We start from the raw sequence: 25,106 nt of genomic DNA on the forward strand, positions 1-25,106 counted from the left end.
GAACTGATAATGTAGATAGAGAGGGATGGGTGGAGGTGCAAGATAGGTTGGTATGAGAAAGGATGTGTAGGGGCAGAGTAGGGAAAGCAGAGTGATGGGGATGTGATGAGTGGCACAGCAGGATGAGGTTGAGTGCGGCTTTGCAGTAACGTTTCGTGATCTACTGAGATCATTGAAAGGTTTGCGCCACTGCAGCCCGGTCCTCCTGATGACATACCTGCTTGTGCCCTCCTGTGCAATGTGCAACCAGGCTGCGTTGGTGTCTTGGGGAGGTCCTTTCTGCCAGTGGGAAGGGAAGAGGACCTCCCTGCGTAGTGTGACTCCCTCCATAAGTATCTGGAGGGAGGCATGGGAGAGCCCGGGTGTAGCTGTGCATCTCTGTGCAGTGCGTCTCAGTGTTTGCAGCACCTCAATGCTGCAGGACAGTGACTGAAAACTCAAAATCATTGAGGGCATGGTCCGTTTAAGGCGTCATCAGACCCGCTTCCTCTTAATTGGCTGGGAAGCCCGCAAGGCAGGTTTAACAAGCCCAATCATGGGAAAATTCGGGAGAGAGAGCGGACTCGAGTCGGCAGCGGGCTTTTATTACACCACCAAACCCAACTGCATTGATCCCACCACGTGTGGAGAAATCGTGGCCCATCTGTCAGTAGCTATCTTCAGGGATGGAGGTTGTCTAGTACACATTGTCAACTGCTGATGCTGAGCTACCAAACTCTGTAGGCACAAACCTATGAAGTCTGAATCCCTGGGTTTAGCAGATGAAGATGCTCTTGAGCTGGCTCTCTGGCAGATTGCAGCCATTCCAATTTCACTTGCACTTATCCTTTTCACTTGTGCTCTGTGCCTCACCAAATGCTCCCTCCTGTAACTAACTAACCGATCCCTACGGATTGAATGTATCTGTGCTGGCATTTGACACAGTAGGAGTGGGTGACCATTTGAGGCTGGACCAGCTCTTTTAGAGAGCTAGCATTAAGATCAATGTTCCCTCTAATTTTCCGGGGGCTGCATGGCCCATTCAAAAACTCAAGCATGTGCGGGTTTTGGTTCGGTATTTACTAAGAAGGACACAAACAACCTTCCGGATATAAAAGGGGTCAGAGGGTCTAGTAAGAAGGAGGAACTGAGGGAAATCCTTATTAGTCGGGAAATTGTGTTGGGGAAATTGATGGGATTGAAGGCCGATAAATCCCCAGGGCCTGATGGTCTGCATTCAGGGGTACTTAAGGAGGTGGCCTTGAAAATAGTGGATGCATTGACAGTCATTTTCCAACATTCCATAGACTCTGGATCAGTTCCTATGGAGTGGATGGTAGCCAATGTAACTCCACTTTTTAAAAAAGGAGGGAGAGAGAAAACAGGGAATTATGATGGAATCAATTATTAAGGATGTCTTAGCAGCGCATTTGGAAAGAGGTGACATGATAGGTCCAAGTCAGCATGGATTTGTGAAAGGGAAATCATGCTTGACAAATCTTCTGGAATTTTTTGAGGATGTTTCCAGTAGAGTGGACAAGGGTGTATTTGGAATTTCAAAAGGCTTTCGACAAGGTCCCACACAAGAGATTAATGTGCAAAGTTAAAGCACATGGGATTGGGGGCAGTGTGCTGATGTGGATTGAGAACTGGTTGGCAGACAGAAAGCAAAGAGTAGGAGTAAATGGGTACTTTTCAGAATGGCAGACTAGTGGGGTACTGCAAGGTTCTTTGCTGGGCCCCCAGCTGTTTACATTGTACATTAATGATTTAGACGAGGGGATTAAATGTAGTATCTCCAAATTTGCGGATGACACTAAGTTGGGTGGCAGGGTGAGCTGCGAGGAGGATGCTATGAGGCTGCAGAGTGACTTGGATAGGTTAGGTGATTGGGCAAATGCATGGCAGATGAAATATAATGTGGATAAATGTGAGATTATCCACTTTGGTGGTAAAAACAGAGAGACAGACTATTATCTGAATGGTGACAGATTAGGAAAAGGGGAGGTGCAACGAGACCTGGGTGTCATGGTACATCAGTCATTGAAGGTTGGAATGCAGGTACAGCAGGCGGTTAAGAAAGCAAATGGCATGTTGGCCTTCATAGCGAGGGGATTTGAGTTCAGGGCCTTGGTGAGGCCACACCTGGAGTATTGTGTACAGTTTTGGTCTCCTAACTTGAGGAAGGACATTCTTGCTATTGAGGGAGTGCTGCGAAGGTTCACCAGACTGATTCCTGGGATGGCGGGACTGACATATCAAGAAAGACTGGATCAACTGGGCTTGTATTCACTGGAGTTCAGAAGAATGAGAGGGGATCTCATAGAAACGTTTAAAATTCTGACGGGTTTAGACAGGTTAGATGCAGGAAGAATGTTCCCAATGTTGGGGAAGTCCAGAACCAGGGGTCACAAACTAAGGATAAGGGGTAAGCCATTTAGGACCGAGATGAGGAGAAACTTCTTCACCCAGAGAGTGGTGAACCTGTGGAATTCGCTACCACAGAAAGTTGTTGAGGCCAATTTACTAAATATATTCAAAAAGGAGTTAGATGTAGTCCTTACTACTAGGGGGGATCAAGGGGTATGGCGAGAAAGCAGGAATGGGGTGCTGCATGTTCAGCCATGAACTCATTGAATGGCGGTGCAGGCTCGAATGGCCTACTCCTGCACCTTGTTTCTATGTTTTCCATTTAAAAAAACCGGTGAGCTGACAGCGCATATGCTCTCGAGCACTGCACGGCTGTGTCGTCACACAGCTATAAGGGAACATTAATTAAGACCCCATTAAAACAGATCTTTACATTACAAAACATAGGGGGAGAAATTCAGCATGTTAGCGTCCCCAGGTGGGGGTGCTAATGGGACATCAGGCAGTAGCGCTGCGGCAGTGTGAATCTCACGCTGCACAGCAAATTCGCTGTCCCCGTAGCGCTGGCGATAACAGTTAGCGCCTCAGCACCTTTCGCCATGCAAATCGTAACCTCAGCGAGCGTGCAATGCTTGCTGGGTGCACAATCTGCAATCTTCAGTAGCGTCCTCCGCCTTACTACCTCGCACCAGGGAGCGAAGGCGTGAACCTGGCGGGGCGCTACCTAAGGAGATGCACCCCAGCTGTCAAAGAACTTCCGTTCCAAAGGTCAGTTATGAGTGGTAGATAGCACAATAAAGACTGCTTAGTCCCAGGAATATTGTGGACCATCAAAGGACTTTGCATTTCATCCCACAGCATATTCTGTTCTGAACTCCCCGAATCATTGGGGGCTTGTGTGCAGACGCCAGTGACCCTCCATTTTAATGGCACTCCCGATTACACAATACCTCATATTTGTTATCGCTTGAAGCCTAACGTCACTCATCTAGCCATTTGCGCCTGATTTAACACTCCCCTGCATTCTTTGAGCACTGAAACTGAATTTAGCGGTCGGTGAGATTAATTAACATCTGGTACTAAACTTGCAACTGCTCAACTGGGGCAATACCAAATTTCTAGCCCTATAGAGTTGTAGTGCTATAGTATATTGCAGTGTGTGATGGAATGATGAGAGGCAGAATCAAAAGCAAAGGATGATACTAGCCTTGAGCTTGGAGAACTCCTTCATTCTCCCCCTCCCCCTGGAGTAATATCAAGGAGTATTATTACCTCCATGCTCACCCTCTCTTTGTTTGAAATCAAGGGTCGCAGTTAAGGTAAACCCCCCCCCCCCCACCAATCTGGTCTGCATCATTGGCATTTCTTATTTGTAGACTTCTGCAAAAATAAACTGAGAAAAATGTTGGAATCAGGAATTTGAAAAAAGACAAATATGATCCAGGCGCTAAGGTGTTTGTCATTTGCCACATTTAATAGGCTACAGGGCAAATACTTTGACCTATGGACAATGCAAAGTGCCTGGAAAAAGAAGGGCACTCTTATACATTTGGAAAGAGCACCAGAGTTTGCATATGATTTGCCTTGATGCAGCAACAAGATTACAGTCAAGTGCTGGTAAAAGGAATTGTAAGGCAACAATTTGAAAGAAAGCAAAATGGGAACAGCACTTACCTTGGCAACCTTTGAGGCCAGCAAATTTCTTCAGACCTGCACCTAGCTTATGTGGACCGCGAACACAATGTGGACCCTTTCTGCCAGGTCCACCCATGCAGCTCTAGTAGTATGTTTCACTGTAGGATGGTTCCCTGTTTCAAAAAGGTTCAACTTTTATAGGACCTCCCATTGCAGCACCTCTTCAAATTGAGTTGTACTGCCTCCTTCTCTTGTCTTCTATTGCCATTTCAGTATCTGTTCAGAAGCAAGACAGGCTTAAGAGTGAGCAAAAGCCCTCTAAGGTCTGCTGCTCAGGAAATCCCATCTCCTGACTCTCGTGTATTCCTGATGAATCATGTACTACATGCCAAGGTTGCTGTGCAGCACTAATTGTAATTATGCTGATGTTGCGTTATCTTCTGCCTGTGCAGTGCCGAATGAGCAATGGTCCTGACTGCATTATTGGCCTTGTATTCTGCTATTTTGGTTAGGTAATTCAGCATTCTATCACTTTGTTGATTGTTGTTGTGCAGTGATTGGACATGTTGTGTTAATTAAAACCCCACTTTCAATTTCATATTTAACTATTTCAACACCACTTGGCAGAATTATTGTCATCTATACTTTTCTTGCTAAACACAGCACTTTACACTTGGCCATATTAAATTTCCTCCACAATGTTCTGCCCACTTCCATATTTTGCCCAACATATTTCTTTGGTATCCTGTATTCTCAAAATCAAATCATCTGTGAATTTAACCTGATTGCATTGAGCTTCTGAATCAAACTCGTTCACGCAAATTGGAAACATCAGATTTCCCCCCCCCACCCCACCCCCCGCCTAAACCTGACATAACTCTTCTAAAGTGTATCTACTGCTTCCTATCCTTCCACCAATTTCTTATCCATTCACATTTTTTACCCTGAATCTTCATTAATTTAAGTTTAAATAAAACTGCCAAATTGGAAATTTAGGTACACAATGTCATAGGGTTCCACGCAATCTATTTGAGATGTAATTTCCTCAAAAATGTTAAGGCAATTGGTCAACAACAACAACTTGTATTTATATAGCGCCTTTAATGTAGTAAAACATTCCAAGGCACTTCACAGGAGTATTATGAGACAAAAGATTTGACAGCGAGCCACATAAAGAAAAATTAGGACAGGTGACCAAAAGCTTGGTCAAAGAGATAGGTTTTAAGGAGTGTCTTAAAGGAGGAAAGAAGGTGGAGAGGTTAGGCAAGAAGTTCCAGAGCTTAGGGCCGAGGCAGCTGAAGGCACAGCCACCAATGGTTGAGCAATTAAAATCAGGGATGCTCAACAGGGCAGAATTAGAGGAGCGCAGATATCTCAGGGTGGGTTGTGGGGCTGGAGGAAATTACAGAGATAGGGAGGGGCAAGGCCATGCAGGGAGTTGAAAACAAGGATGAGAATTTTAAAATCAAGGCATTGCTTAACAAGTAGCCAATGTAGATCAGTGAGCACAGGGGTGATGGGTGAACAGGACTTGATGTGAGTTAGGACACGGGCTGCCGAGTTTTGGGCGCCCTCAAGTTTATGTAGCGTAGAATGTGGTAAGCCGGTCAGGTGTGCGTTGTAATAGTCAAGTCTGGAGGTAATAAAGGCATCGATGAGGATTTCATCAGCAGATGAGCTGAGGCATGACGGAGACGGGCAATGTGACGGAGGTCGAAATAGGCAGTTTTAGTTATGGTGCAGATATGTGGTCGGAACTTCATTTCAAAGTCAAATATGACACCAAGCTTTTGGTCACCTGCCCTAATTTTTCTTTATTTGGCTCACTATCAAATCTTTTGTCTCATAATACTCCTGTAAAGCGCCTTGGAATGTTTTACTACATTAAAGGCGCTATATAAATACAAGTTGTTGTTGTTGACCAATTGCCTTATCATTTTTGAGGAAATTACATCTCAAATGGATTGCGTAAAACCCTATGACGTTATGTACCTAAACTTGCAAACAGTCTGGTTCAGCCTCCGACAGATGCTAGGGAGAGGAATGGAGTTTCTGGCGGGGACTGAAGACAACGGAGAACATTTCTGGAATTCCCTCCCTAAACCTCTCTGCCTCTCTACCTCTTTTTCCTCTTTTAAGATGCTCCTTAAAACCTACTTCATTGACAAAGCTTTTGGTCATCTGCCCTAATTTCTCCTCATGTGGCTCGCTGTCAGAATGTTTTGTCGTGTAACACTCCTGTGAAGCGCATTGGGATGTTTTACTACATTAGAAGTTGTTGTTGTTTTGAAAAAATATAAGATCATATTGTATTAATATCATGTATTATTATAGCAGTATTTAACTGTGCAATTTTCATAATAAGACACTGATTAAAACTACTTTTCTTCACAGAGATCTTAGAGGCAATTCTTTTCACTGTGATTGCAAATTGAAATGGCTGGTGGGATGGTTAAGCAGCACCAATGCAACAGTTGATGAGATCCATTGTGCAAATCCAGTGCAGGAACATAAAGAACCAAAGATAAGTAGCCTCACACTGAAAGAATTTGACTGCATGATTGCAGGTAATTCAATAGAACTCAAATATATTTTTGTATTATGAGCAGTGCTAGTGTTAGAATTTGGAAATTCGATTTGCCCTGGGTCCAGAAATTTATGGACTTCAGACAAAGTTAGGTGAACAAAAATTGATAATATTTATGATGCTTCCCCTCTGCTATTTATCTCTCTATCCCTGCTGTTGGCTTCCACCATCGGTCTTTCTTCTGGTGGGAGGCAGATTGATCTGGGCAGTTGAAGCCTCCATAGCAATTATTAATGCTGACGTACGATTCACCAACAACAACTTGCATTTATATAGTGCCTTTAACGTAATAAAACGTCCAATGGTGCTTCACAGGACTGTTATAAGATAAAAGTTTGGCACCGAGCTTCATAAGAAATAAGGGCTCTACCTCACTACCACTTCTCTCGACCCCACCACGGTTTCTAAATTGTCAAACTGCTTGTCTGACATCCAGTCCTGGATGAGCAGAAATTTTCTCCAATTGAATATTGGGAAGACCGAAGCCATTGGTTTCAGTCCCCGCCACAAACTCCGTTCCCTAGACGCTGACTCCACCGCTCTCCCCAACCTCTGTCTGAGGCTGAACCAGACTGTTCACAACCTTGGTGTCATATTTGACCCTGAAATTAGCTATTGAACATATATCCACAGCATAACTAAGATCACCTATTTCCACCTCCGTAACATTGCCCATCTCTGCCCTTGCCTCAGCTCATCTGCTTTTGAAGCCCTCATCCATGCCTCTAGACTTAACTATTCCAATGCTGACCTCCCACATTTTACCCTATGTAAACTAGAGATGATCCAAAACTCGGCTGCCTGTGTCTTAACTCACACCAAGTCCCGCTAGCCCATCATCATAGGCAGTCCCTCGGGATCGAGGAAGACTTGCTTCCACTCTTAGCATGAGTTCTTAGGTGGCTGTACAGTCCAATATGAGAACCACAGTTTCTGTCACAGGTGGGACAGATAGTCGTTGAGGGAAAGGGTGGGTAGGGAGCCTGGTTTGCCGCACGCTCCTTCCGCTGTCTGCGCTTGATTTCTGCATACTCGAGGAGCTCAGCGCCCTCCGGATGCACTTCCTTCACTTAGGGGGTCTATGGCCAAGGACTCCCAGGTGTCAGTAGGGATGTCGCACTTTATCAGGGAGGCTTTGAGGATGTCCTTGTAACGTTTCCTCTGCCCGCCTTTGGCTCGTTTGCCGTGGGCGAGTTCCGAGTAGAGCGTTTGCTTTGGGAGTCTCATGTCTGGCATGCGAACTATGTGGCCTGCCCAGCGGAGCTGATCAAGTGTGGTCAGTGCTTCAATGCTGGGGATGTTGGTCTGGATGAGGAAGCTAATGTTTGTGCGTCTGTCCCCCCAGGGGATTTGCAGGATCTTGCGGAGACATCGCTGGTGGTATTTCTCCAGCAACTTGAGGTGTCTACAGTACATGGTCCATGTCTCTGAGCCGTACAGGAGTGCGGGTATTACTACAGCCCTGTAGACCATGAGCTTGGTGACAGTTTTGAGGGACTGATCTTCAAACATTCTTTTCCTCAGGTGGCCGAAGACTGCACTGGCACACTGGAGGCGGTGTTGGATCTCATTATCAATGCCTGCTCTTGTTGATAGAAAGCTCCCGAGATAGGGGAAGTGATCCACGTTGTCCAGACACCCCTGTGCTCGCTGATCTACATTGACTTCCGGTTAAGCAATGCCTTGATTTCAAAATTCTCATCCTTATTTTCAGATCCCTCTATGGCCTCACCCCTCCCTATCTCTGGAGAAAATTTCTGCTCATCCAGCACTGGATGTCGGAAAGCAGTCTGACAATTTAGAGACTGGGAGGGGTCGAGAGAAATGGTGGTGAAGTAGAGCTGGATGTCATCATGTGGAAACTGATGCCATGTTTTCAGATGATGTTGCCAAGGGGTAGCATATAGATGAGAAATAGGAGGAGGCCAAGGAAAGATTCTTAGGGGACCCCAGAAGTAATGATGCAGAAATGGGAAGAGAAGCCATTACAGGTGATTTTCTGGCTACGTTTAGATAGATAAGAATGGAGCCAGGCAAGTACAGTTGCACCCTGCTGGACGATGGTGGAGAGGCGTTGGAGGAGGATGGAGTGGTGAACTGTGTCAAAGGCTGCAGACAAGTCGAAAAACATGAGGAGGAATAGTTTACCTTTGTCACACTCACAAAGGATGTCATTTGTGACTTTGATGAGAGCAGTTTCGGTACTGTGGCAGGGGTGGAAACCGGATTCGAGGGATTCAAACATTGAATTCAGGGAAAGATGGACAGGGTTTTTGGAGGCGACAACACGTTCAAGAACTTTGGAGAGGAAATGGAAGTTGGAGATTGGGTGGTAATTTACAAGGACAGAGGGGTCAAGGGTTATTTTTTTGAGAGGGGTGATGAAGGCAGATCTGAAAGAGCGGGGAACAGTACCTGAGGAGAGCAAACCATAATAATGTCAGCTAACATGGGAGCCAGAAAAGGAAGTTGGGTAGTCATTAGTCTAGTGGGAATAGGATCGAGGGAGCAGGAAGTGGGTCTCATGGACAAGATGAGCATGGAGAGGTCAAGAGGGGAGATCGGAGAGAAACTGGAGAAAGATGCGAGTTCAGGGCTAGCGCAGGGGGGAACCTTGGAGGAAGTTTGGCCCGGTGGGCTGCGGGAAGGAAGGGAAGCGGCAGAAGCAGCTGATCGGATGGTCTCAATTTTAGAGCTTCTCGCACTTGTTGTTGGAGGAAACAGGGAGAGGGATTTAAGAAGACGGTTAGCAGTAGAGAATCGAAGCTGGGGTTTATCTTTGCATTCCAGAATGATCCTGGAATAATGAGCAGTTTTGGCAGACAAGAGTAGGACCTGATAATGCTTTATGTGGTCCACCCAGATCTGGCGGTGAATGGCTAAACCAGTTGTCTGCCATATCCATTCAAGTCTGTGCCCCTTTGATTTGAGGAAGTGAAGATGAGGGTCGTACTAGGGGCAATGGCCAGCGTGAGCAAGAGTAATGGTTTTAATAGGGATGAAGGCATCAAAGGTGGCGACGAAGGTGTGGTTAAGCAGTGTGGCTGCAGAAAATTCATGGTGAAAGTAGGGCCAAAGGCTGAACAGTTGGGATTTCATAAGTGCAGTTGTAAGAGTGTTGAGAGTTTTTTCTAGTGGCGGACACAGAAGGAAGTAGGGTTGGGTGAGGGAAGGGGGATGTGGGTGGAGAGCGATACAAGGAAGTGGTCAGAGATGGCCTTATCTTTGATTGACAGGGTGGGAATAGCGAGGCCACAAGAGATGGCAAGGTCAAGGGGTGGCCATGAATATGGGTTGGGGAGTTCACATGAAGGGAGAGATTAAAAGAGGATAGGAAGGTAGTGAACTCAGAGGAGAGAGATTATGATCAATTGAGATGGAGGTTGAAATCACCGAGGATGAGAAGTCGCTCGGTTCAGAGGCTGAGGGAGGAAAGTAGTGAAGATATCTCGGTGATAACATTTTCATGGTACTTGGGTGGGCGGTAGAGTGCGAGAATTTTAAATGAGAGGTGAGAGGGGTGGAACAAGGTGAGATGCTCAAAGGAGGAGAATGTGCCGGTGGAGTAGGGGGTGTGATTTGGTGATGAGAGTCACACCGCCACCACGGCGGTCTGGGCGGGGCAAGTGGTTGACAGTATAGCCAGTCGGGGTGGCTTTATTTAAGGGTAAGGTGTCATCACCCCTCAGCCAAGTTTCCGTCAGGGCCGTGCAATCAGCCACGATAAGCTCATGGATGGTAAGGGTTTTGTTCGCAAGTGAACAGATATTCTGGAGGGAGACGCAGAGAGGTTTGGTGATGACTGATCCATTGCTAGCATCCACAGGGCAGCGCTTGGAGGGGTGAATTGGAAGGGGAGGAGATTTGCGGGTGCATTGGACGGTAAGGTCAGTGAGAGAGTAGGATGGGACAGTTAGGGTTGCTACTCGTGAGGAGACAACAGTGAGTGCCACGGTGGACCCTTCGGAGGATGCCAAGAGAGGCACAGAGGGCAGCTGTAGCCTTAACTAAGGGAGTCAAGCCTGGGATGGCGGCTGGAAAGCAGGAAGGTTGAAGAGTAATGAAAGATTGGGGTAGGGATTTGAGAGGGCAGAGTATCCGAGAGAGGAGAGATGAAAGGCAGCATGACGACAGGAGAGACCGGTTCGGAAGGGATAGAGAGAAAAGAAAAAGGGGAGAATAAAGTGGAAATCGAAGTTAACAGCTCGGGACCGGAGCGGCAGTCAAAATGCGCACATGAATAGACACAGGGAAAAACTCAAGTTACATAGGCCTGGTTATGAGGAATTATAGGGATGTATATTTCCTGGAAGTAGCAGAGAATAGGTTGGTGACAATAGTAGGGAGACCAGAGTTAAAGTTGGAGGTCTTGTGGAAGGAAAAAGTTGAAATAGGTAGGATGGAATCGGCGTGGAGCATCGACGAACTGATGTCCAAGTTCGGAGACAGATGTAGCAGACGAGTGTAGTCCAGAAGCTATTTGAAAGGCAAAGAAAGACTTGAAAGACTTGGATTTATATAGCGGCTTTCACGACCATCAGATGTTTCAAGACGCTTTACAGCCAATAAAGTACTTTTGAAGTGTAGTCACTGTTGTCCTGTAGGAAATGCGGCAGCCAATTTGCGCACAAGCAAGCTCGCACAAATAATAATGTGATAATTACCAAATAATCTCTTTTTTTGTTATGTTGATTGAGGGATCAATATTGGCCAGGATACCGGGGATAACTCCCCTGCTTTTCTTCAAAATAGTGCCATGGGATCTTCTATGTCCACTTGAGAGAGCAGACGAGACCTCAGTTTAATGTCTCATCTGAAAGACGGCACCTCCGAAAGTGTAGTGCTCCCTCAGCACTGCATTGGAGTATCAGCCTAAATTTTTTGTGCTCAAATCCCTGGAATACGACTTGAACCCACAACTTTCTGACTCAGAGCCGAGAATGCTAGCCACTGAGCCAGAGCTGACACTGTCACATAGAGAATTGAAGGATGGAGATTATTGCCATGGTAATGAGAATCGGTTGCCATGCAGGAAGCTGATGGCGAAGTTGACGTGAAGTTGAAGGTCACCGTAGATCATAAATAGCAGAGAAAATGTAAAATCACAAGCCAAGCCAACAAAGTAGAAAAAACAGTAGAATGAGTCACCCAGCTCGTCAGAACAACAACAGCAACTAATAGAAATCAACAAAGCTGAAAAATCAACCGAATGAGCCACCTAGCTCAGCAGAGAAACAGTCACAATGGGGAAGGACATGTTTTAGCAGCAATTTTTGACACAGTAAATGAATCTTACGGTGTAATCCAGTGTAGTCCAGTGCAGAAGTGTAGTGGTGTAATCCAGTGTCGTCTAATGTAGAATCAAGAATCATTGGGCTCAAAATTGGCCAGGAGATGCTCCGTTTTTTTTGGAGCAACTTGATTTTTCTGCAGTATCTTAAAAATACCCATTTTGCACACTCAATTTGCACCAGTGTAAGTGAGTTAGTTAGGATTTGTTTAGTTTAGTTTAGTTTTTTTCAAAAGGGGCCGATACCAGCCGCCTACGCCATTTAGGCCACTTTGGGCAGCTAATAGTTACTCCAAACTAACTTAGGCCAGCGTACGTGGCCATTTGTGGCCGCACAGAAAACCCTTGCGGAGAGCGCAGGTAGGTACATCGGAGGCCAGCAGAACTTAATGACTTGAATAAATAATGTGAATAGGATCAAACAGGACATCATATGACAAACTTCGCAAAGTTAATTTACTATACAATAGAAGCATTCATGGAAGCTTAAACTACAAAAATAAAAGAAGTAGAGACAAAACATATTTACATAATTTTTTCAAAATATCCAAATAAAAAAATAGAAGTATCTCCTGCTTGTAATTCTTGTGTTGTCCCAGCTGCCTAAGCTCGCCCACTCATCATAGAAATATTTTATACCATATAGCCAGGAAATTTACTGTTTGTTTTATGCTTTTAAATATTTTGAAAATTCAAGCAAAATTATTCCACCAAATCTAATGTTCAAGAATTGATTATGATTTAGTTGAAAGTATTATCTATTAACCTGGTTAGGAAAATATTTTCATCAACAGGGTTAAGGAACATCTTGAGTAAGCTCATTAAAATTACTGGCGACCCAGTTATCACAACCCCCCCCACCGCTCCCCCCCTCCCCCCGGGATCAAAACTGTCCCCCTCCCACTCCGACCAAAACTCTCCCCACTGCCCCGGCTTGGGCCCCGGTATTTGTTGTGGCCTTCTAGCCCGGGAAGGCAGCGGGCCGGCCTGTGCGTGAGGCCACTCAGCCCGGGATAGGGGCGGGACGCATCGGATCCCACGCTGCAGCATGCACACAAGGCTGGGGGCAGGAGCTACTGCGCATGCGCGCGCACTCCAAGGTGCATGTGCAGAGCTGCCGGCACTGTTTCTGGCGCAGGGCCCTAGCTCCACTCCCCAATCGACTGGCCACACTGCGCCAAGCCCCAGGAGAGGCAACACAGCGGCCAGAATCGGAGATTTTATCGCCGCCCTTTTCAGCGCACAAAGTCGGCGCATCTCTGATGGGTGGGCCAATTTTGAGCCTGTAGTCTTGATGTCCTGAATTCGGAAACCAAGCAGAGAGCAGGGTTGGGGGATGGGTAATGGTTTAAAGCAGTTAACTTGTAGTTAGGGCTAAAATGCACCAACTGATGGAGCCAGGGGAACTTGAACAGTGAGGAGATTTGGGAGAGAATGGGCAAAAGATGGCAGGAGATTCGCATGGATAGAAGTGAAGAGTTCCAGAGCTCCTAGTGGAACTCCCAGCTTAGCAGCAGTCATCTTCAATCCACAGAAGTGCACTGTTGTGGATGTGATTCTCAGTATTTCATTCTTCCTGCAACCCCAAATGAAGCAGATTTTATTTTTTATTTTACCATTTTGATTCAATTTGATAATTTTAGTTAATTTTGTTTTAAACATCAGTTTGCGGGGGCAAAACCTCGCCAGAAAATTCTAGTCATGTCTTCCCTTTGGGGAGCTATCTCTGTGGGGCTAGGCCCTACAGTTAGACTGACCTGCCTCAAAAAACGGCCTCTTCAGCATGCATATTTTCTGTTTCATTATAAAAATGCTTTATCTTACAAGTTTGTCTATTATGTTCTGCCCTAGGGATGAGATTCTTGAGCCACTTACTAGGGAAGAGTAGCTGAAGTGGTTTATTGTTGCATTTCTCGCGGCTTGCATCTTCCAGTACCTTCTCCTAGGTGGGCTGCATCTAAGGCTAAAGAGCCCTACCAACCCTTTGCGATGGTTGGGCTGGAACCAGTCCCATTAGTTACAAGTACCCACATTGGATGTCAGGCCAGTGTTCAGATCCAGCTCTCCGTTCGGCGGGTCTGTCTGAACCCATGCCCTCCTTATTAGGGTCCACGTCTTAGAACAAACAGGCTTCTTTTTCTTTTCTTTTTTATTAATCATTTATTTTGTTTTTATTTTGATATGCTTATAAAATTCTTTCTTACTTTTTTCTCACCAAAGGACTGTAGTAAACATAGAAACATAGAAAATAGGTGCAGGATTAGGTCATTCGGCCCTTTGAGCCTGCACCACCATTCAAGAAGATCATGGCTGATCATGCACTTCAGTACCCCATTCCTGCTTTCTCTTCATACCCCTTGATCCCTTTAGCCATAAGGGCCACATCTAACTCCCTTTTGAATATATCTAATGAACTGGCCTCAACAACTTTCTGTGGGAACGTATTCCACATGCTCACAACTCTCTGAGTGAAGAAGTTTCTCCTCATCTCGGTCCTAAATGACTTACCCCTTATCCTTAGACTGTGACCCCTGGTTCTGGACTTCCCCAACATCGGGAACATTCTTCCTGCATCTGACCTGTCCAATCCTATCAGAATGTTATATATGTCTATGATATCCCCTCTCATTCTTCTAAATTCCATTGAATATAAGCCTTGTCGATCCAGTCTTTCTTCATATGTCAGTCCTGTCATCCCGGGAATCAGTCTGTTGAATCTTCGCTGCACTCCCTCAACAGCAGGAATATCCTTCCTCAGATTAGGAGACCAAAACCGTATACAATATTCAAGGTGTGGTCTCACCAAGGCCCTATACAACTGTAGTAAGACCTCCCTGCTCCTATACTCAAATCCTCTTGCTATGAAGGCCAACATGCCATTTGCCTTCTTCACCGCCTGCTGTACCTGTATGCCAACTTTCAATGACTGATGTAGCATGACACTCAGGTCTCGTTGCATCTCCCCTTTTACTAATCTGTCACCATTCCGATAATAATCTGCCTTCCTGTTTTTACCACCAAAGTGGATAACCTCACATTATACCATATCTGCCATGTATTTGCCCATACACCTAACCTGTCCAAGTCACCCTGCAGCCTCTTAGTATCCTCCTCACAGCTCACACTGCCACCCAGCTTAGTGTCATCTGCAAACTTGGAGATATTACATTCAATTCCTTCATCTAAATCATTAATGTATATTGTAAATAGCTGAAGTCCCAGCACTGAAGCTTGCGGTACCCCACTAGTCATTGCCTGCCATTCTGAAAAGGACCCATTTATTCCAACTCTTTGCTTCCTGTCTGCCAACCAGTTCTCGATCCACATCAGTACTTTATCCCCAATACCATGTGCTTTAATTTTGCACACTAATCTCTTGTGTGGGACCTTGTCAAAAGCCTTTTGAAAGTCTAAATACACCACATCCACTGGCTCCCCGTTGTACACTCTACTAGTTACATCTTCAAAAAATTCTAGAAAATTTGTCAAGCATGATTTCCCTTTCATAAATCTATGCTGACTTGGACTAATCCTGTCACTGCTTTCCAAATGCACTGCTATTACATCTTTAATAATTGATTCCAATATTTTCCCCACCACCGATGTCAGGTTGACTGGTCTATAATTCCCCGTTTTCTCTCTCCCTCCTTTTTTAAAATGGGATTACATTAGCTACCCTCCAGTCCATAGGAACTGTTCCAGAGTCTATAGAATGTTGGAAAATGACCACCAATGCATCCACTATTTCTAGGGCCACTTCTCTAAGTGCAGTGGGATGCAGACTATCAGGCCCTGGGGATTTATCGGCCTTCAATCCCATCAATTTTCCTAACACAATTTGCTGATTCATCAGGATTTCCTTTAGTTCCTCCTTCTCACTCGACCCTTGGTCCCCTAGTATTTCCGGAAGGTTATTTATGTCTTCCATGGTGAAGACAGAACCAAATTATTTGTTCAATTGTTCTGCCATTTCTTTGTTCCCCATTATAAATTTGCCTGATTCTGACTGTAAGGGACCCACATTTGTCTTCAATAATCTTTTTCTCTTCACGTATCTATAGAAGCTTTTGCAGTCAGTTTTTATGTTCCCTGGAAGCTTACTCTCATTCTATTTTTCCCCTCCTAATTAAACCCTTTGTCCTCCTCTGCTGAATTCTAAATTTCTCCCACTCCTAAGGTTTGTTGCTTTTTTTGGCCACTTTATATGCCTCTTTCTTGGATTTAGCACTATCCCTTGTAAGCCACGGTTGAGCCACCTTCCCCGTTTTATTTTTACACCAGACAGAGATGTACAATTGTTGAAGTTCATCCATGTGATCTTTAAATGTCTGCAATTGCCTATCCACCGTCAACCCTTTAAGTATCGTTTGCCAGTCTATCCTAGCAAATTCACGTCTCATACCGTCGAAGTTGCCTTTCTTTAAGTTCAGGACTCTAGTCTCTGAATTAACTGTGTCATTCTCCATCTTAATGAAGAATTCTACCATATTACAGTCACTCTTCTCCAAGGGGCCTTGCACAACAAGATTGCTCATTAATCCTCTCTCATTACACAACACCCAGTCTAGGATGGCCAGCTCTCTAGTTGGTTCCTCAATATATTGGTCTAGGAAACCATCCCTTTATACACTCCAGGAAATCCTCCTCCACCAGTTTGTTTAGCCCAATCTATATATAGATTAAAGTCACCTATGATAACTGCTGTATCTTTATTGCACGCATTCCTAATTTCCTGTTTGATGCCATCCCCAACCTCACAATGACTGTTTGGTGGTCTGTACACAACTCCCACTAGTGTTTTCTGCCCTTTGGTGTTCCGCAGCTCTACCCATACAGATTCCACCTTATCTACGCTAATGTCCTTCCTTACTATTGCATTAATTTCCTTTTTAACCAGCAACGCTACCCCACCTCCTTTTCCTTTCAGTCTATCTTTACTGAATATTGAATACCCTTGGATGGTGAGTTCCTAACCTTGGTCACCCTGGAGCCATGTCTCCGTAATCCCAATTACATCATATCCGTTAACAGCCTAGACTGGGTGTTGTGTAATGAGAGAGGATTAATGAGCAATCTTGTTGTGCGAGGCCCCTTGGAGAAGAGTGACTGTAATATGGTAGAATTCTTCATTAAGATGGAGAATGACACAGTTAATTCATCCACCTTATTACGAATGCTCCTCGCATTGAGACACAGAGCCTTCAGGCTTGTTTTTTTAACACTCTTTGTCCTTTTAGAATTATGTTAGAATGTGGTCCTTTTTGATTTTTGCCTTTTGATTTTTTTACCCTCCACTTCTACTTTTCTCATTTATACCTTTTCCTTCTGACCCCATTTTACTTCCCTCTGTCTCCCTGCATAGATTCCCATCACCCTGCTCTATTAGTTTAAATCTTCCCCAACAGCACTAGCAAACACTACCCCAAGACATTGGTTCCAGTCCTGCCCAGGTGCAGACCGTTCGGTTTGTACTGGTCCCACCTCCCCCAGAACCGGTTCCAATGTCCCAGGAATTTGAATCCCTCCCTCTTGCACCATTCCTCAAGCCACATATTCATCCTAACTATCCTGCTATTTCTACTCTGACTAGCACGTGGCACTGGTAGCAATCCTGAGATTACTATTACTTTTGAGGTCCTACTTTTTAATTTAACTCCTAGCTCCCTAAATTAGCTTGTAGGACCTCATCCCGCTTTTTACCTATGTCGTTGGTACCTATATGCACCACGACAACTGGCTGTTCACCCTCCCCATCCAGAATGACCTGCAGCTGCTCCGAGACATCCTTGACCCTTGTACCAGGGAGGCAACATACCATCCTGGAGCCTCGTTTGTGGCCGCAGAGACGCCTACAATAGAATCCCCTTCCACTATAGCTCTCCCACTCTTTCCTTCCCTCCTGTGCAGCAGAGCCACCCATGGTGCCATGAACTTGGCTGCTGCTGCCCTCCCCTGATGAGCCATCTCCCCCAAAAGTACCCAAGGTGGTCCCCTGCTGTCATCAGATGACAGCAGGGGACCCCTGCACTATCTTCCTTCCACTGCTCTTCCTGATGGTCACCCATTCCCTATCTGTCTGTGTAACCTTTACCTGCAATGTGACCAACTCACTAAGCGTGCTATTCACGACATCCTCAGCATCGCGGATGCTCCAGAGTGAATCCATGCGCAGCTCCAGTGCCGCAATGCAGTCTGTCAGGAGCTGCAGCTGAATACAATTCCTGCACACATAGTAGTCAGGGACACTGGAAGAGTCCCTGATTTCCCACATAGCACAGGAGGAGCATGTCATGGATCTGGGCTCTCCTGCCATGACTTAAACATTAAATTACTTAATACTTAATTTGGCAACAATGCCAAAGGTTTCTTACTGCTAAGAAAAAAGATAAAGAAAAAGAAAGCTACTCACCACTCAACTAGCCAATCCCTTACCCTCTTGGCTGTGACATCACACTTTGATTACTTTTTACTTCTTTCTTACTTTTGACCCTGCTGCAGCTGCAGCTGCAGCTAGCTCCTCCTCCAGCCGCTGCTCCCCAACTGTTACTGCTCCTCGCTGCCGCTAGGCCTTTTATAGGCCGTTGCTGCTCCTCCTCTGGCTGCTGCTCTCTGACTGCCACCGACCCCGGACTGCCGCTGGGCCTTTATAGGCCACCATTGCTCCTCCTCCGGCCACTGCTCCCGAACTTCCGTCAACCCTGGATTGCCACTGGGCCTTTATAGGCCGCCGCTGCTCCTCCTCTGCTCCCGAACTGCTGCTGACCCCGGACTGCTGCTGGGCCTTTATAGGCTGCCGCTGCTCCTCCTCCGGCTGCTGCCTGAACTGCCGCCGACCCTGGACTGCTGCTGGGCCTTTATAGGCCGCCGCTGCCCCTCCTCCGGCCGCTGCTCCTGAACTGCCGCGTGTGGGTTATCTTTTGGTAGATAGTAGATAGAGTGAGGTTGCGCATGGTGCCTATTGGTGTTTCCCCCAGTGGTCCTTCCCCTAGTGCCTATTGGTGCTTTCTCAGTGACTAATGGTCCTGCCCTTAGGGCCTACTGGTGCTTGCCCTAATTTATGGTGATCATAGCATTACAAAAACTAATTTCATTGAAAGGTAAACTTTATTTTACCCAGAGTTGTTTAAGCTGGTGAACTAATTAAGGGAGAAGATCATAGAAAAACTCATTGTTCCTGTTCTAGGATTAGTAATGCATGAACAGTTAAATTTTGACGAATGGTTAAAATTAATAAATGGTACTATTTCTTTTTCATAGATTTTGTTGTCTACCAGACCCTGAAATTTCAGTCTGTATCGATTGAAAGCTTCAATTACATGAGTGATATTTATGTAGCGATTGCGCAACCTGTTGCTGGGAACTGCAGCATCTTTGAATGGGATCATGTGGAAATGGTCTTTAGGAATTTCGACAACATTACTGGTATGAATGCCTCTCATTTAAAATTGAAAATATCATTACTGTTTCTTTGTACATTGTTTCTGATTTTTTTTGTTTCTTTGCACAGGCACTTCAACCGTATTCTGTAAACCATTGATCATTGAGGGTCAACTGTTTGTAGTTGTTGCCCAGCTCTTTGGAGGCTCTCACATTTACAAAAGGGATATTTCTACCGACAAATTTATTAAAATCCAGGATATAGACATTTTAAAAATCAGAAAACCAAATGACATTGAATCATTTCAAATAGAAGGAGAATGGTTCTTCATTATTGTAGATAGTTCAAAGGGTGGAACTACAACTGTATATACATGGAACGGAAATGGATTTTACTCTCATCAGTCATTGCATCAGTGGCACAGAGATATAGATGTGGAGTACCTTGAAATAGCTAACAAACCACATTTAATCCTGTTAAGTAGTTCCCAGCGCCCTATTGTCTATCAGTGGAACAAAGGGAAGAAAGAATTTGTTTGGCGCATTGACATTCCTGAGACAGAAGATGTCTATGCAGTCAAACATTTTAAAATCAAAGACAATTTATATATTTGCTTAACAAGATTCCTTGGCGACTCCAAGTTAATGAAATGGGATGGCTCCATGTTTGTGGAAGCTCAAACGTTTCCATCACGAGGATCCATGGTATTGCAGCCTCTTAAAATAAACAAATGGCAATACGTCATTCTGGGAAATGACTACTCATTTACTGAGATCTTTCAATGGGACACAGTCAAAGGAAAATTTGTGAAATTTAATGAGGTCATCATCCAAGCTCCAAGGGCATTCACTTGTGTATTAGCAAACAAGCGTGAGTTTTTGTTTGCCTCAAGTTTTAAAGGAAGTACACAAATATATGAACATATTATAATTGACACAAGTGCGACCTAAGAAGGCTGACTTAGATGTGCTTATATACCAGAAGAAGACTTCTTGAAACCACAGTGGATACACATGTGGCATCCAGAGTACTTTGCTTTTGTATTAGTGGATACACATGTATAACTGGATATGATAATGAAGTCCAGGCATGATTTTGCATTGTTGTATTTTAAAATTAAGGATATTGTAATCAATACTGCAAAAAAAACAATAATTCCTGTTACTTTTCCTTAATTTTACAGTAAAGTAACATGTATAACACTTCAGCAAGCAGATCTCATTCTGAATGAACTTACTTACTCAACTGGCACCATTAGGCAGAATCATAAGAACATAAGAAATAGGAGCAGGAATAGGCCGCTTGGCCCTTGAACCTGCTTCGCCATTTAATAAGATCATGCCTGATCTGATCATGGACTCAGCTCCACTTCCCCACCTGCTCCCCATAACCCTTTATTCCCATTTCACTCAAAAATCTGTCTATCTTTGCCTTAAATATATTCAATGACCCAGCTTCCACAGAGGCAGAGAATTGCGTAGATTTATAACCCTCAAGAGAGAAGAAATTCCTCCTCATCTCATTTTTAAATGGTCGGACCCTCATTCTGAGACTATGTCCCCTAGTTTTAGTTTCCCCTATAAGTGGAAATATCCTCTCTGCATCCACCTTGTCAAGCCCCCTCATTATTTTGTATGTTTCAATAAGGTCACCTCTCATTCTTCTGAACTCCAATGAGTATAGGCACATCTTACTCAACCTATCTTCATAAGTCAATCCCCTCATTGCCGGAATCAAGCTAGTAAACCTTCTCTGAACAGCCTCCAATGCAAGTCTATCCTTCCTTAAATACGGACACCAAAACTGTACGCAGTACTCCAGCTGTGGTCCCACCAATACCCTGTACAGTTGTAACAGGACTTATCTGCTTTTATACTCTATCCCCCTTGCAATAAAGACCAACATTCCATTTGACTTCCTGATTACTTGCTGTACTTGCATACTAACTTTTTGTGTTTCATGCACAAGGACCCCCAGGTCTCTCTGTACTGCAGCACTTTGCTATTTTTCTCCATTTAAATTATAATTTGCTTTTCTATTTTTTCTGCCAAAGTGGATAACCTTACATGTTCCCACATTATACTCCATCTGCCAAATTTTTGCCCACTCACTTAGCCTGTCTAAAATCCTTTGCAGATTTTTTGTGTCCTCCTCACAATTTGCTTTTCCACCCACCTTTGTATCATCAGCAAACTTGGTTACATTGCACTCGGTCCCTTCATCCAAATCATTAATATAGATTGTAAATAGTTAAGGCCCCAGCACTAATCCCTGCGGCACCCCACTAGTTACTGTTTGCCAACCGGAAAATGACCCATTTATCCCGACTCTCTGTTTTCTGTTAGTTAGCCAATTCTCTATCCATACTAATATATTACCCCCAACCCCGCGAACTTTTATCTGGGCAGTAACCTTTTATATGGCACCTTGTCAAATGCCTTCTGGAAATCCAAATGCACCAGGTTCCCCCTTATCCACCCTGCTTGTTACATCCTCAAAGGACTCCAGCAAATTTGTCAAACATGATTTCCCTTTCATAAAACCATGCTGACTCTGCTTGATTGAATTTTGCTTTTCCAAATATCCTACTGCTGCTTCCTTAATAATGGACTCCAGCATTTTCCAAACGATAGATGTTAGGCTAACTGGTCTATAGTTTCCTGCTTTTTGTCTGCCTCCTTTTCTTTAAATAGGGGCTTTATATTTGCGGTTTTCCAAACTGCCCCAGAATCCAGGGAATTTTGGTAGATTACAACCAATGCATCCACTATCTCTGCAGCCACTTCTTTTAAGACCCTAGGATGTAAGCCATCAGATCCAGGAGACTTGTCCGCCTTTAGTCCCATTATTTTACCGAGTACTACTTCTTTTGTGATAATGATTGTATCAAGTTCCTCCCTCCCTATAGCCCCTTGATTATCCACTATTGGGATGTTTTTATTGTCTTCTACCGTGAAGATCAATACAAAATATTTGTTCAAAGTTTCTGCCATTTCCTTGTTCTCCATTATTAATTCCCCAGTCTCATCCTTTAGGGGACCAACATTTACTTTAGCCACTCTTTTCCTTTCTATGTACTTGTAGAAACTCTTACTATCTGCTTTTATATTTTGTGCTAGTTTACTTTCATAATCTATCTTCCCTCTCTTTATCATTTTTTTAGTCGTTCTTAAAAGTTTCCCAATCCTCTGGCCTCCCACTAGTCTTGGCCACATTGTATGCCCTTGTTTTCAATTTGACACCATCCCTTATTTCCTTAGTTAGCCCTGATGGTTATCTCTTCTCTTACAGTCTTTCCTTCTCATTGGGATATATTTTTGTTGAGAGTTATGAAATATCTCCTTAAATGTCTGCCACTGCTCATCAACTATCCCATACTTGAATCAATTTTCCCAGTCCACCTTAGCCAACTCTGCCCTCATACCTTTATTTAAGCTTAGGATTGAGATCCAACTTTCTCACCCTCCAACTGAATTTGAAATTCAACCATGTTATGGTCACTCATTCTTAGAGTATCCTTTACTGGGAGATCATTTATTAATCCTGTCTCATTATACAGTACCAGATCTAAGATAGCCTGCTCCCTGGTTAGTTCTGCAACGTACTATTCAAGGAAACTATCCCGGATACACTCTATGAATTGTTCCTCAAGACTACCCTGGCTAAATTGCTTTGTCCAATCAATATGAAGGTTAAAATCGCCCATGATATTGCCGTTCCTTTTTTACAAGCCTCCATTATTTCTTGATTCTTTTCCCCCTTATTATTCCTTATCTCCATCTAAACTGATTCAACATCTTGATCTTCTGAGCCAATATCGTTTCTCACTAACGCACTGATCTCTTCCTTTATTAACAGTGCTACTCGACCTTCTTTTCCTTTCTGTCTGTCCTTCCGAATTGTCAAATACCCCTGAATATTTAGTTCCCAGTCCTGGTCACCTTGCAACCACGTCTCTGTAATGTCTATCAGATCATACCCATTTGTATTTATTTGTGCCGTCAACTCACCCATTTGTTATGAATGCTATGTGCATTCCACCATAGTAAGGTGGCACTTGTTAAGGACAGCTATCAAAACTGCTGGGATCATTCTGCTAAGGTATGATCAGTTGTGGTATAGTCATCTAAGTGTGCCTTAATTCATATAACTATGTCTTATCCCCAGAGGTCAGGAGCAAGTTTCTGGAGGTCTATTAAATGGCCACTGAAGCACCACCCATGTTTATGGTTCAGTGCACAATTCAGATAATTAATGTATATCACTTTTTTATTGTACATAGTAAGACTAGATGCAAAAAGGATAAATTGCTTAGGTCAATATGTGTAGTGAAATCATAAATATGTTCTTTGTGCAGTGACATTATAAATTCATTCAAAAAGACCAAAGTAATTCTTTCACATTACATCTTCCCCTCTCACAGTTCCCAGTGATTACCTAGAAATTACTGTTGATAATATCAGTGGATGAATGATTAATGCATTCATGTGACATTCCTTTGTTTACTATTTTAACAGAGACTTTAATCCGTTTAAAATAATCAAATTAATGCTGTGTTAAAATAGATGGTTGAGTGCTATATGAATGCATGAATATATGAGTGCTATATGTGGTCCACTGATATCACAGATAGGTTTTTGACATTAAAGTTGTTATAGAAGTCTACATCTAAACTTACTGGGGAGAATTTATGCTGTTTTTCCAGAGTTGCATTGGCTCTTCTGTCAAAGTTATGGCGGACAAACTGGAAAACTCCTGTGGAAATTCACCTGCTAGGTTTTTCATAATTTCTTAATACTGCTATATATTTTATAATGCAAAATCTCAGCCTTATTATAAATCCTTCGCGTTTGCTTCTTCTAAAGTTGTAAGCAGATCTGCAGCTCCTAGTCTGAAAGATGTGCTATCCTCTGAAGAGAACGGACTCCGAACATCTGCAGTATGAGCTTCAGATATCACCGCCAACTATCCTCATCATGCAATTGGAATATTCTGCACTTATTCAGAAGAGATGGCAATACATTCTGATAGATTAAAACATCTCTTGTACATGATATTGCTTATGCTGGCTTTCAGTTGGGATTTCTATCATTTTGATAGATGCATATGTGTCCAGTCCCACCTAGAATCTGAAGTTACAAATAATCATAATTAAAACAGCACTTAAGAAACCTTTGAGAACTAACCCATTAGTATCCACCCAATGATTAAATGCTTGCTAACCTGTCAAATACAGACAAAATATTTGTGTACTTATCTGTTATAATGGTAAACATTAAAATGTTAACTACATTTTGATTCTTTTTGTAACTATGTCATGTACAAAATCAAAATGATTGTTTCTGTGATAAATGAATTTACAAATGCATTTTATTAACAAATATTCAATAATAAAGTTATCACATCTACATGAGACAAGCTAATTAATTAACAAAGTTGTTTCTGATCAACAACAACAACTTGCATTTATATAGTGCCTTTAATGGATCAAAAATATACAGAAGTAGCTTGAATGATATTAGAAATATGTGATTAACAAGATTTCATTATCAAAATACTAGGTTAGGATTGCCTAAACTCTTTAGGCCTGAACTTGGTGGCCTTACCGCCCACTGCTGCTGAGTTTTTTGGGCGGTCTCCCCTCGGTGCCATTTTCGTGGAGGTCTCCCGTGGTGGGAGGGGAGTACTGCTGGGAACCGCCCGCTGATGGCCGCTGGTGCACAAGTCGCGTAAGTGACCTCCCGCCCGCCGAGCTGCCAGTTTGGTGCGGCAGCAGGGGGAAAGACCGCTGCATGAAGGCAGGTCTAACCCCAACAGTAAGTAAGAGGACCTGCAAAAAAAGGTTAGTGAATTTCTTTTAATTATTT

At 43.8% G+C, this 25,106-nt stretch overlaps 1 protein-coding gene across 4 annotated transcripts in view; it reads left to right on the plus strand.

The window, feature by feature from the left end:
• The window catches only part of LOC139260338 (leucine-rich glioma-inactivated protein 1-like), a 55,413-nt gene extending 30,832 nt beyond the window's left edge, over positions 1-24,581 (plus strand). For 3 of the 4 annotated variants that reach the window (XM_070876833.1, XM_070876831.1, XM_070876832.1), the window contains 3 exons: positions 6,379-6,551; positions 19,119-19,283; positions 19,369-20,337. In XM_070876833.1, the coding sequence (XP_070732934.1) occupies positions 6,379-6,551; positions 19,119-19,283; positions 19,369-20,189 (1,159 nt within the window). In that variant the 3' untranslated portion in view covers positions 20,190-20,337. Of the gene's footprint in view, positions 1-6,378; positions 6,552-19,118; positions 19,284-19,368; positions 20,338-24,104 lie in introns of those variants that run through there. The other variant, XM_070876834.1, reaches the window with a different exon arrangement.
• Positions 24,582-25,106: the final 525 nt, after the last annotated feature.

Source organism: Pristiophorus japonicus, chromosome 3 (assembly GCF_044704955.1).
Source record: "Pristiophorus japonicus isolate sPriJap1 chromosome 3, sPriJap1.hap1, whole genome shotgun sequence".
NCBI lineage: Eukaryota > Metazoa > Chordata > Chondrichthyes > Pristiophoridae > Pristiophorus > Pristiophorus japonicus.